This window comes from Mya arenaria, chromosome 9, assembly GCF_026914265.1.
Source record: "Mya arenaria isolate MELC-2E11 chromosome 9, ASM2691426v1".
NCBI classification, from domain to species: domain Eukaryota; kingdom Metazoa; phylum Mollusca; class Bivalvia; order Myida; family Myidae; genus Mya; species Mya arenaria.
In genome coordinates, this window is record NC_069130.1 from 12,117,429 (window position 1) to 12,132,086 (window position 14,658).

The 14,658-nt window shown below is 34.5% G+C and overlaps 1 protein-coding gene and 2 non-coding genes across 3 annotated transcripts; 1 reads left to right on the forward strand and 2 right to left on the reverse strand.

Moving 5' to 3' along the window:
• The first annotated feature begins 3,860 nt into the window (after nt 1-3,860).
• Nucleotides 3,861-10,356, forward strand: LOC128245630 (L-rhamnose-binding lectin CSL1-like). Its single transcript, XM_052963834.1, has 10 exons — nt 3,861-3,882; nt 4,604-4,677; nt 6,422-6,504; nt 7,195-7,263; nt 7,522-7,713; nt 8,018-8,092; nt 8,358-8,400; nt 9,417-9,491; nt 9,930-10,126; nt 10,221-10,356. The coding sequence occupies exons 2-10, from the start codon at nt 4,614-4,616 to the stop codon at nt 10,317-10,319; spliced, it is 897 nt and encodes a 298-aa protein (XP_052819794.1). The 5' UTR covers nt 3,861-3,882; nt 4,604-4,613; the 3' UTR covers nt 10,320-10,356.
• Nucleotides 10,357-11,279: 923 nt separating this feature from the next.
• Trnar-ucu (transfer RNA arginine (anticodon UCU)) lies at nt 11,280-11,352 on the reverse strand. Its single transcript has one exon. It is a non-coding gene; the product is annotated as a tRNA-Arg (tRNA).
• A 2,975-nt stretch (nt 11,353-14,327) lies between these two features.
• Nucleotides 14,328-14,399, reverse strand: Trnad-guc (transfer RNA aspartic acid (anticodon GUC)). The gene has a single exon. It is a non-coding gene; the product is annotated as a tRNA-Asp (tRNA).
• Nucleotides 14,400-14,658: the final 259 nt, after the last annotated feature.

Here is a 14,658-nt window from a genome sequence, read left to right on the forward strand (position 1 = left end):
ACAATGCCAATGCAATTTCGGAAAAAACTTTGGAAAGAAAGTTATTTTGATTATAGACTTTTTTGATATTTTTATTGATAAACCTTCTAATTTTCAGTCTTCGGCAGAAACCTATAGCTGATATAAACACCATCATACTGTTATATTCTTTATTGGAATATCAGCTTAAGGAACTGTGTCTTTTATTTCTAAAGGCTTGGGTGGTAGAACCAGCGACAAGTATATAACTGAACACTGTGGTTATTTGAACAAGCTATCACCAGTCGATTTGATCTTAGCTGACCGAAGTTTGGATATGAATTCGTGTAGAACGGGTTATTGGAAATGTCAGTCAAAAGTACTCATTTCTAAATAGAACGGTGCCTATAAGATATCTTATGTATAAGGATGAAAATTATTTCACTGTACTTGACGAAACTGCCCATGTGTGTTGTGCTCTAGTTAAACTAAATGCATCAGTTGTAGGATTTGATTGAAAGTGAACTAGATATTGTTGTTTGTTTTGCACATCAAGTATTGTTTTTACAGGCACCACTGTTACACGTTCATAACAAATATAAATATGAAATGTATTGCTCTCAGTTGTTACACCCTGCTGGTATCTTTGACCATGTGTTCACTGTTCAACATGAAAACTTGGTGTATTTAACAGCTCAAAGGTATTTACATGAAACTTGGTTTACTGTCAAATCATTTCAAGCAGGCTTTACACATTTTGATGAGCCCTAAAAGACAACTTAGATATGTGGACATTGAAACTAAAAAATGGTGATCATATGCTCAACAATGTGACATATGTATGAGTTACTCTACTTTTACACTTTGCAAACAAAATGCATATTAAGTTTATTCCGATTTGAGATTGATCAGTTAGATGACAAATATTAATCGCTCTCGAATATGTTCCGTGTAGATCCAGTACTAAGCATCCTTATTATAGGCCATAATAGTTTGCTAAAACTTGGGATCGAACACGGGACTGGTCATCTGGAATGCAGACACTCTGCAACCTTTTATGAAATTGCATTACATTTCAGTGTCTAAACTTTGAGCACCAAAAGCCACACTCATCTGCATTTCACAAGCTGTGACCACAGAAAGCGTAAAAAAAGAAAGGAGACTTTTGAAATCATTTATCTTTCAATGAACAATAATTATACTGATTAGGTATGAAATGCAGCAATAACAAGTAAATTGTACATATTAAGAATTGACTATTATTGTACATATAAAAATGCAGTAATAAAGCATGTTCATGACTGTGTTAATTTATGGAAAAAACATTAACATGTGAAAGATATACATTCATTTATAAATTAGACAGTCAGCACAATAACTCAGTTGATGGCGAGCAAGACGCCTTCGCTTGAACCGTGGTAGCTTCCTACATACATGGCAAAACCATTTCCCAGCTGGAGCACTTTCAATGTTAACACAACCATAATGAAACCTCTCAATTTCACAATCCTTATTGTCACAACCTATCATTTTACCAAACTCAACCTGGTTACAAACACAATACAGTTTGTCATCACTTTCGTCATTGCTTTGGATATTTTCTGATGATTTCAGTGGCGGAGTACATGAAGACTGGTTTTGTCAACAGCAAGAGCTGTGTGCACTTTAGCTACAAGCTCAGGCAGTATTGCAATTTCAATCAAATTGTCCCTTTATTTACAAATATTTTCAAAGAAGTTTTTGTCAAATGGTATTGTCTCAAGTGAGTAAGTCACATCCAATTTACAAACTCTCATTTGTGTGTGAACCTGGTAGTAGTAGCTGTGTTCCCGGTTTAGTGTAAACTAGCCTTCTTTGATTTCAAGGCATGTACAATTGCTCTCGCAGAGCCACAACAACCACACGTGAGAATTCCATCAGATGACGCCCCGAGAAATGGCCTGTCTGTGCTGATGAATAACCCACAGTCTGAAATGCACATTCCCTCGTGCTCATGGTTCACATGCTGAACGAACTGGTCACGTGCTCTGCTTTCATTACTTAGACCCCACCTTTTCGCATTGTTTTCAAATCTGCTACTTTCAGGGTAGCAAATACTCTTTACCAGACTTTTAGATGACTTAAGCGGGTTGGTCATACATGCAGCCTTCATTTTTGAAGTAGTTATCCGACCGGCTTTAAATTTAAACCATTTGCAGCTTGTTCAACAGAACATTTCAAAACAACAATTGTAGTGACCTAACCAATGAGGTCTGGATCACGCAGTTTTGTCAATTGTTCTGGTAAGTCGAGTTTGTCTGCCCTTGAGATGAACTCATCAGCAAAAGGATCAATGACAGAGAGTAGGCCAGGTTTCTTCTGCAACTGTTGGGCTTTCTCATAAAATGATATGAAGTCTGAATATGAGGCTTTTAGAAAACACGCGTGTTTGGTGTTTTCCTGGCATTTCACATGTTAAAGTCATCTTCCGGGATGCGGATTTCTTTGATATGAAATCTCACTGATTACCTTATAGTTGATCGCCTTTGTAGCTGTTGGCTGTATCCACTAGCATTTGCTTTCTGTCATAGACTTAGAGTACCTTACTTCCACAACAGCCATGACATAAAACAAGAGGGCTGCAACGTGAGTACACGCCTCGCCAAGACCAGCCATGCAGTTACAATGGGCAGCAACAAAAACCCCATCTGGCTTTGCGATGACCCATGGTTGTAGCGGCTTTTCTCGCAGCCTCTGTGAATGCAGGACCTGAAGAAATAAGAAACTGAAACCTGATAGGTTTCCATGTTGGGATGATTAACAATCAAAGCAGACCAATGACACTAGTTTTATCGATAAAAACATAGCATGTCCAATCCCCGCCAAATGCCCTCGCACCCGAGGGACCTTAGGTAAGACCCAATCTCCGCTGTATTTGGAACAAAGACAAAACCACCCCATTCAACCCATTAACCCGGCACTGCGGGGCCACCGACGCACACACACACACACACATATATATATATAGATATTCAAGCTATAACTATTGTGTATTTAGAAAAACTAACTTGGGATTTAACCTGTTTCAATGTATCGACCTCATATTTGCCTTAACGATATTAACACAACACTGAAATTTGTATAATTTAGTTTCCCTTTTGTTAGTTTATTGTGTCTAAAATTGATATTATATGGAAACAGTCATATATGAATTAACTTTTTGTTTAACAATCAATGTGTTTTAGGGAACAATATGTCAAGCATCATCAAAGCAAGGTTTTTAATCCAAAGGTACGATATCGTGTCATTATGTGATTTCATGCAGTTTATTGTTATAGAACTACAGTGAATAATTGATTGTCAACAGATATTAAAAACAAATCATGAAGAGTCTGTACATATACTGTTTCTTTTCAACTCCTTACATGGGTCCATTATCAATTTTGTCTGACTCTACTTATCTTAAAATCGTTTAGATACATACTCATCTACAACGATTACGTAAGTAGTTTACATCCATTTTCTTCGTTACTCCATGCGTGTACCAACAAACAGACTCAATTTAGCCCTGACGTGTAGAATTATTAATGAGACTTTATAACTAAATAGTTCATAGATTTGCTAAAATGTTTTAATCCATCCCAAATAGTTCACATTGGAAACCTGGTCAAACCAGCGATGTGTTCACTCTCCTCCTCTTCAAGTTTTTTTGAGCTTATCTGACAAATAACTAAACACACCCTGATAGACAATCACACATTTAAAATAGAATGATTTGCTTCCATTGTTACTGAAAGATTGTTTACTTGTTTCGTGATACGTTTATTGACAAGTGACAAACGAGATAAAGGTTATGTGTGTTAAAATCATTCTCTTATCTTCTCCCCCTGCTTATTTCCACTTGAGGTCACGAAGATGATAAAGGAACACTGATCTATATACAAGGTAAAATATTTGTTGTAACAAATTGTGATGTGAACTAAACAATAAAAAAACTACTTCTAAAGGATTTAAATTTATTTGCAACTATTTACCAACCATTCAACTTTCTTGTTTCGTTCATCTTGAGTCGACGGTGTCAAATTTTATAACAGATGGTACCATGTCTGTCATTGAATCGATGGTGTAATATTTTGTATATATTGTATTATATTATCATTATATAATGCACTAGACTCGTTCGTGACAAAATCGTAACACAGGGTGTCAGTTTCTTGACCAGATGATGTCAAGTATTTAACAAGCAGATGTCATGTACTTGAATAGAAGGTGGCAAGTATTTTACTAGAAGGAGTTATATCCTTAACTAGATGGTAACAAGTTCGCTTCTGGAGCTTGTCATGTCATAGACTTGATGGTTTCAAGTATGGTACCAGCAAATTTCATGTCTAAGTTCCTTACTAAAGGGTGTCATGTCCTTAACTCGATTGCATCAAATATTTTTCTTAAGCGTCCATTCAATTATTTAAGTAAATATGTAAAGGTGGCAATCGCATTTAATTGAATGCTCTATTGCTGTGAAGAAAATAAGAAAAACAGTTTTAACCGATAGGCTAGGATGACAAAGCTTTTTTAAATGCGATCTCCATGTTTAAATGGTCGGTTGTACTGACGATGTGAGTTTGTTTGAAATTCAATAGTTGCAAATAATTTGACTTTGTTTCAGACACCACTGAATGACAACAAGTATGAGGCATTTGGTTTGGTCGAGCTTTCTGATGTCATGTTTGGTTAATGAATGTAAGTCTTCATTCATTAAGCATTCATCTCCTATTGTCTGATGGTTCAACAATTTGAAACCGAAGGAAATTACTCACAATAAGTCGTTTGGATATCAAAATAATGAGAGTAGATATCAAAAACGGTTTAATACATTTACTGTTACAATTAATGTTATGAGAACTGTAACTGTTAATAGATGAACACGTTTTTTTAAATGAATACCATTCACCAAAAATGCATAGGCAAAAACAGAAAGGGAATACTCATTCAACAAGTCAACTGTCGCAAAACATTTCAAAGGTAATGTCAGACTTCCGAGATGACTTTTAGCAGACATACGTCGTATACGACCTTGCAGTCATAATAATCTACATAACAATTTAAATCAGATAAAAAACTAAGAATTATTTGTTAAGAACAACGAGAGCTATTTGTAAAAGGACAAACATTTTTAGAGTATGTTTAAATGTTCTTTAAAGAGTAAACAAGTATAAATTATGTGCCATAGGAATAAAATAAATGCCAAAACCTTGAACTAGAATGCTATTATACGTTAATTTAATCCCACAAATACGACTTCTGATAAAAAATTATTGTATATGCTTTGACACGAAATTGTATGTGAGTAATGTACGACGTACGACATTGAATGTACGCCGCGATAAATGACGTGAATTTCATAACTGTACATGTAGCTACATATACATGTTGCAGTTTAGTTAAAAAGTCGGTTGATTCATTTAACGATAAACCAGTACTTGTACGCTTGATAATAATTGCATAAATAAGTTTCCTGGTGCTATATTTAAAGTGACACTTTTATTCAAAATCTATGAATACACATGTATAACAAACTTTTGAGTGATAAACCTTTGACAATTTACTTTATAATGCATTCATGGAAAATACTAATTACTGATAACAAGATTGAAGCCGTGTATTTAAAAGCATAAAACACAAAAAAAAATTTAAATGATTGGTGAATGCTAAAAGATTTAGTGTGATCTATTATAGTTTCATAAGATAGAAATTCCGTGTTTTCTGCACATTTCTTTGAAATAAAACTCGTTATTCTTCAAAAGAACCATTGTTTTCGACATTTATTCATCTTTTCTGGTATATTAAGACAATCGAATTAATTGTGGTCAATACTTTTTTGGAGTAATAGTGCATCTTTAATATAATGTCTTTTTAAACATTTACAATATGATCAAACTTTGATGACGTTGTGCACAAAAGCTAGTTAGCGCGTAAAAGTGTTCCAAAACTTTTCTTTTTTCTCGATTAGAACGTAATAACTTTAGTTAGAAGATTTGATGCTATGACTTAAATACCATAATGGTAAAGATCATAATCTGATTTGACCTATATTTCGTTTAAGTAAACGATATGAACAATTTTCATGAACTATGGTTGGCTTTTAAACGTGAACATGTTCAAGAGATTTAGGATGGGAAGTCGTTTGAATGAAAATGTTGAAGACGGACAGACGGACGGACGGACGACGGACAATCACTCTATCACAATAGTTCACAGTGAGCACTTTGTGCGCAGGTAAGCTAAAAACGCAAAACATATTAGAAAAATGTTTATGCATGTTCGTTTCAATCATTTTCATTTTCTCAGCTCATTCAAATACGTTGAAATAGGTAAAATTAAACTGGAGCTTTAATTCACACGTTTTTCAAGTACTAAATATATGTGTGTCAATATACTGCCCAAATAAATGTATCTTTATTTAAACAGCGCTACATTTTTCCAGGCCTGAGTCTTGTCTGCCTCAATTGCTCCTCCACACTTTCGCCACGTGACTGCACTGACGTCACGACTTGTGCGTCAAATGAGGTACAAATTTGGACATTTAATGTTTGGTTGTGTAAAATTAACATGATTGCGTTATGTTTCTTTCGCATGTTTATAAAACAATGCTACCTTTTTTATTTTGCTGTCTGGCCAATGCTTGGTTTTACATGTATCTTCATTGAATTTTTTCTCTTGCTTGGTATTCTGTTCATATAAAATGGCACCATGATTGCTCAGAGCTGCTATTTAATATTACGCTCCGCCTACTATCTGATGTTATTGTTATTACTGCTGAAGGTTTTTGTACATAGCAGAGTTGTGTTTACTATCATGAGATGTATATCGTTATTAAAGTATAAAACATTGTATTGTGTTTATATACACTTACCACTCAATTTCATAACATCCCTCATGTTGATACTCTTCTTATGGACGTACTGTTGGCGCAGTGGTTCTCGTCTGACCTATGCGACTCGGGTTCGATTCTCGGCCTTGGCGCCTGTATGTTGATCTGTGGTCATCAGTTCGGAAAAGTGGGTTTCCTCCGTGTACTCCGGAGTCCCACACAACACAAGACCACTCTCGTGTCACACCAAGCCAACGAGAGTGATAAATAAAATGTTGTAATAACTTGTTGCACAATCGTTGTTAAAAATAGTTTAAACTTATAATTATCTTTGTCGAACAAATTATGTTTTATTTACATGTCTTATTTTAAAGTGCGTTTATTAGGTTTGCTTTGCCGACATACTGTCCACCGCAGATGGAATCAAACATGTGTATGGATGTAGAAGTGCCATGGTAAGTACGCGAACAGCATCTATACTTTCAAGTTCTACTCTATTACTAGGCACACTCTCGGTGTCAGTCGACATACGTGTTTACATTCACGAAAAAAGAAACAAGTAATTGGTTGTATAAGGCCTCTTGAACACTTCTAAATATAGACAGACAATACAATCTACACGTTAAGAAGTGAAAAAATGCCCGGCCTTTGTATACGATCGGTATAAGATAACATAATGGATAAAGTAATACCTTTTTTGCTATTTACCATAGCAATGTGGAGTAGCCATCGTTGGAAAACGATCCAACAGTAACTGCTCTCAATGCTGCCAAGGTGATCTATGTAATGCATTTCTTTGTGGTGAAACTGACGGCCTAACGACTTCGGGGCCCGTGTGTTACTCCTGTGGAGAACGGCCTAACTCCGATGGATGCAGCAAAATCCGACAATGTGACAGGGATCAAGTATTCTTGCATTTTTTTTCTGACTTGCAAAACTGAAACTTATATAAGAAAACTTTTCACTTGTGTTTTAACGTTCGTAATTCTTGCCCCAATTTCTCGAAACTTCTTTATGTTAACATGTTTAAGTAGCTTATTTCGTTTTGCCACATAAAATCCTTAAATTTGATTTTGATAATTGCTTTATAGTAAATAACATAACGATAATTAATATTTATAGTCTAACAAATCTTGAAGAAGTAAATATAACACAACTCTCATTTATCAATTGTCTTAATTAAATAATAACAAACTTCTTTTGCCGCAGGTTTGCGAGCTTTATCCGAGCATTACTTCGATATCCCATCGACTGGTTTATTCCACAGACTGTCAAAGTAGAACAGTATGTTTCTTAACATTACTTTACTGTTATTGACGTTACTGTCATTTACGGTATATTTTGGTTAAAGCATAGACTTTAATGCATTTTGCATTTGTTATCGACAAAATACTTAACGCAGTCGATAAGCATTGTATTACAAACAAACATGTCTCGATTCATCCCAGCATAAGTTATGTAATTCAAAATTACGTCCTTTTACAAAAAATTAAATTGGACTTTTTTCTGGAATTTGTTCACTTAATATTGATTGCTTGATCTCTTGAAGATCTGTGAAAGTCGGATAAAGGCAACCAACAGTTTTCATCCAGGTAAGACGCTATTATTAAAGATTGTAACTCTTTTTTATTGACGTAAGTTTTCATTAAGCATAAGTGTAATGTACGAGGGGTGTCCGGAAAGTTTTTCGATTGTGTCTTTATTTCAAAACGGTTTTAATTTAAATCAACAAACAATACATAGCTGTATAAAGACTATTCACGATTTTTCTTTTGAAAAATAAAATGACATAAGCTCGTACTTAGGAAGGAAATGGTTGTCAAGACAACCCATGTAGCGCTTCACGGAACACTTTGAAATTGACGTTTTCTAAAAATTTGTTCACAATTCGTTATATACTATTCCAATCTCATTAAAATCATATCGTGACGTTCACTTCATTTCATTACGTTCATAGCGTAACATCGTGAAGCGTGTATTGGGGATCTGATTTTAATGAGATTGATACTACTCCCACTGAATAATAGACGCCAAAACGTCACGTTTAAACATATGACGACAGTATGAGATCAGCTGCATCACTGCGCAAATTATTGACGTCATCTAACTGTAAATGTATTGATGCTAATTAACTCTTTTTTATTGGCGTATGTTTTGCATTAAGCAGAAGAAGTATTATGTATAACAAAAGTATGATATTTACATTTGTTGTTTTAAAGCCTCCGACTCAGAAACAAGCTAGTACTCTGATATAGGCATGGCACTGATAACGAATGTAAAATAAATGATTTAAAGTACATACATAAAAAGTGTTATAAGATGAGTATTTGCCCTTTTGTCAACTACAATGTGTCGTAAATGGCCTATTTGCAATCTTGGATGGCCAGAAAAAAAATTGTTTGATATATAATTATTATTTTTCATATCTTTGACATTTGAAATTTCTTTTTCTGCAAATAAAACCGTTTCAAGAAACTAAAATAGTATGGGGTCACAGGCATATAACATTCACATTTGTGTGGGTAGGATACCTCAATGGCCATGCCCATGTTGTTATACATAGTACAAGGCGTCGATTTTCATTAAAATGTCCATGTCTGTGTTTCAGGTAATGTCTGTGGCTCTATATGTTGCGACACCAATTTGTGCAATAAGGCCAATTGTGCTAACACAACCATTACAGGTCAGTAATTAATGATGCTTCGTTGATGGACGTAATATCATCATCATCATTATCATCATCATCATCATCATCATCATCACATCATCATCATCAGCATCAGCATCAGCATCATCATCATCAGCAGCAGCAGCATCAGCATCAGCATCAGCATCATCATCATCATCATCATCATCAGCAGCAGCATCAGCATCAGAATCATCATCATCACATCATCATCAGCAGCAGCAGCAGAAACATCATCATCATCATCATCATCATCATCACCATTATCATCGTCAATCATCAATCATCATATACATCATCACATACATCATCATCCTCCATTTATAATGGGGGGTTTTGTTATCTATACGAAGCCGCTTAAATTAATCTGCTGCCTTACATTGAGTAATACTTCCGCATTTATAAAGATTCAACTTACGTTTCATACCACATTAGTCTCGGGGGATGCGATAATATGCGAGGGCTCGAGTGGTTACATCCAGTGTCCCCCTGGCAAGAAAATAGCAGTTTCTGACGCTTACTACGGAAGGACAAATGACGGATCTGTTTGCCCCTTTTCATCTATATTCGACCTCAACTGCCGCGCTGCCGACTCCTTTACCAAGATTAATAACACTTGCAGCAATAAACAGGTAATTAAAATGAAATATGTTTGTACAATTTTGATGAATGAATACGGTAGTTTTACTCTAGTTTTATATTACATATGTTGTTTCTTTTCCATAGCAATGTTTCCTGACGGCGACGAACGCAATGTACGGAGATCCATGTTCTGGCACGTACAAATACATCGAAGTGAAATTCACCTGTGTGGTCGTAGTCTGAGCGCATATCACTTTTAATACAAGTGTATAAAATAAAGCTTGCGGAGACTTAATCAAGTGGTTTTCGATAATAAGTTGTTCACCTCCATAAATGTACACATCAATTTACTAAGTCACTCAAAACACACAAAAAGGCGTACATATATATTTAAAAAGCCTGCCCCACGTGTATATATGGACAGGAAAACAATTGAAATGGGTTTTATAACATTATCAATTAAATCATAATATAAAGTATGTGTGTTTAACCGGATTACTTATTAGACTAAGATAATTGTCTAGTTCCTTGTAGAAATGGCTTAGACAAATATGAAACAATAATAGTATATATGCACTGGGTTGTCTGTGGAGTTTATCGTTGTTCCATGTTCTGTTTTGCGATTCATTGTTTTTATGTTTTATGTTTTTGGCGTTTACCCTGTGCCATTTAACGGGGTAAATGTTTAAACTTTTGATTACTGAGCCTGCTTCTGTAGTTTTGCACATAAATATAGTAGCCAAACCATGTATTATATCTTATGTTTTTGTATGATGTACGTTTAATTGATTGCATAAATGTTTATCATGATTATTTTACCAAAGATCACTTCTTTATGCTTAAACAAATTATCATATTTAAACAACCTGTTAATGTATCAAATAGTTTTAAATAAAGAGTTATGGAAGTGTGCCTCACCCTGTGTTGTGTTTCAAGTCGACGGACCAACACTTTTAGCTTGCTTCCTACCATTAAACTGTTACGTGATTAAATGTGCATTCTCATATCCATTTAATACGGTTTGGATCAAAGGAGTTATCAATATCAGACAGATTGTAATAGGAGAAACATCAGCTTTTTCGATTTCTTTCATGACAGCAGAATAATCATTCGAAAATATCAATGTAATGGCGACCTCGACGATATTAAGTCCATAGCCCATTATGAAAGCATTTTTATAAATACTGAAGACAAAACGGATTGCATCCCCGGCGGGATTCGAACCCGCGACCTCTGGATTAGAAGTCCAGCGCGCTATCCACTGCGCTACGGGGACATGGATTTATCGTATGCTTCCTTTTTCATTGATCGGTCTACAGTAAATTTAAAGTATTAAGTACACAACTTAAAATCGAAAACCTGTACTACCGATTTTAACGTTTATTGCCTAATGTTCAAACTAAACACAAACGTATATACGTATATATTGGAAAACTATTTACATAAATGCACGAATATACAATAACGCGACGCGGAATCAAACCCAATTATGGCCAATCCCTGGAAGACAGACTAGACTACACTATCTAGGAATGCAAGCCAGTTCGTAATGTAGATAAGGGACATGATTGATCATGAGATATAAGTCATGTACGTTACAAGATACAATTACATTTTTTTACATTTTCGTAGAAAAAAACTAAAATTAAATATATTTAAAAATAGCAAATAAGTAAAAAGAGATGGTTGTGGGTCACGTGATTCCTAAGAAAGATATCTCTGCTCGAAAAATATAATTCAAAATTTGAATTGTCCTACTTCAGGTAAGGCAGCTACCATAAATACAAAAATGCTAACGGTGAAGTTTCATTTTTAAATTACAAAAATGTAATGTTTTTACCGACAGCTTTTTTATATCAGCAATTTGTAATCTAAGAAACAAATCAATGCAAATGCTATATAATCAGATATTTCTGTTTGAACTCCCCTTGATATATCATAACAGAAGCGTCTTTAGGCCACACCAAACTGATAACTTGTTCATCGGATTTTTTCCAAAAAATAATGGGGCGAGCGAGCGAAGTGATAATTAAAATATTTCTTTTGCATTTAGCAAAAAAGAGGAGCGAGCGAAGGATGAACAAATATAAATAGTCATTTAACTCACTTTTGCTCACATTTTATTCACTTATTAACTAAACAATGATATTGTAAACAGTACAAGGATAACATCCAGTGAAAGAATGATAATATATATGCAAAAAGCTACAGAAACATGCTCAGTAGCAAAAAGTTTAAACATAAACCCGGTTTAGTGGCAATGGGCAAACGCCAAAGACATAGAACAGAACACTAAAAGATAATTCTATACAAGTATTAGTTTTGAGATCAAACAAATGATATTTGAGATCAAGCAAATGTATTTCTTTAAAAAAAATTAATAAATGAGAGAACTCAAAACCACAGTTTTCCAGTTTTTTTAAACCTTTTTGATTTTTTTTCAAAATACCCTATGCATGGCTAAGTTAAGGCCTGGACACAAGCGCCAATGGTCATAGCCACCTACCTGCCCAATGGCATAGCCAAATCTATTAAGTAGGTTTTCCACTTTTCCTTAGGAAAACTTGGTTAAAAATAATTATCTATTAAAATACATTGTCATATCTCATGCCATGGAAATGACTAGACAAGGTGACTTGAAAAATAACTTACAAAATAAATATAGGCATTTGAAATCAAATATAAACTACAGCTATCACTCTTGCAATGACTACACGATTGGCCATCTTAGTTCTGAAAGAGAATTCACAAAAATCCTACACAGTATTGTAAACCATTTCAGCACCAAATATGTCACAGAAAATTCCAACCAGCGCCAGATTGATTTTAGGCTTTATCAGAATTTAACGCTTATCTTTTTTAAACTTGCAGATTTTCCTTATTTTTTTAGATATCTTGTTCAAATTTAGACAAGTAATAGAAATACAAAAGACACTTTTACTTCTTTTGTACTGCAAAAACTGATTGTGTACAAGAATATGCAATATGTTTTCATAGACAAAACCAATCAGCATAAATATTTATAATCATTCATAATTTTGCACATTTAGTATGTTTAATTCAGATTTATTTTCCCGGTGGCCAAGAAGACTAGGGATTTCACTGAAAGGTCATGTTTCGGTTTGACTTCTACCTTGTAGATGTTCAAAATGGATCACACTGAAAGTTGATCTATGAAAGATTCTCCTAATGGGGGGGTCCTATTATACGTGAAAATGTTCACTCTGTGAAATAAATTACATCTTGACATCCACTTTATATTGACATAGGACACATTAAAATGGCTTAAAAATTGCACAGGTAAATCATGTTGTGTTTAAATAATATATATTCTGATGTTCGAAAGTAATTAAATATATAAAGTTACAATCCTTGGGTTCTCAGTTACCACTCTAACGTTAGTCATACCATTAAAATTCCATTAATCAAATAAGAACGTTTTCTTACTGATAAACAATACTAATGACATTAGTAACATGGTTATAGTTTTGAAATGTACATTGAAACACTTGTATTACTTAATAGTGATGTCCGATTTAAAACATGACCAAATATGAACCTCAATTGTTTTAGCTACGATTCGGTATAAGCAAGAAACTCAATCTTAGTTGTAAAGCTTAGACACTAAAGACCCTTCGCGTAACTGTAATTGAAATTACATCGGAAATGCCCTTCACTTTTGCTTATGGATCGTTTAGCTCAAGACCACAGTTATCTGCCCCCGTTGACCAAGATCCGGATGTTAATACAGAAAAAAGAGTCCTTCTGTTCAAGTATCAATATTTTATTAAAATTGAATGAAAAAGAAGCAAAAAATGTTCTTCTTGCAGATAACTTGACTGAATTTGACACTCTATTGCAGAAATTGATAGTTTTCAGTGTACATTTTGGAAAAATCATAGCTTGTGGAAGTCTGAAAATTAGTTGTTTATAGCCGATTGACTCCTTGGCGGAAGGGTTCTGTATTTGAACTCAATTTTGACAGTCGGGTCAATGGTCAACATGGTGTTTTCTTGTGATTATATTTTGTGTCTTGAATTGTTCTAGAGATGCCATGTCCTTGTTTTTCAATTGGGATGTGTATAAAGTCAAAAGCCAGGTTAGTGTCGATATGAAACATATAGTAAAAATAACTGTGGTCTCACGCCTAATGGTACTCTCGGTATCTTGGTGTGTTTTGCAAAGGTAGACAAAACGCTTATGGCATTCCCGGCGGAATTCCAAACGACGAGCATAACATAAAAAGGAATGCTCCCCGACGGGGAATCGAACCCCGGTCTCCCGCGTGACAGGCGGGGATACTTACCACTATACTATCGAGGAAGCGATATTTGTGGCGTTAGATCTTAACACAAAAATGAGATATAATCGGCTAAGGGATATTGGTCTACTACGTTAAATTTCTTATACATTGCAAAGTTTTGTAAAACATACTATAGATAGTATACGTATTTAAAAGAGATAACAGATCATCACATGATGTAATAGTTTTTTGATATTATATATGACCGATGATAATTAAACTCATATATTGCTAATGGACATATATAAATATTAAGATTCATTCTGATAATCCGCAAAT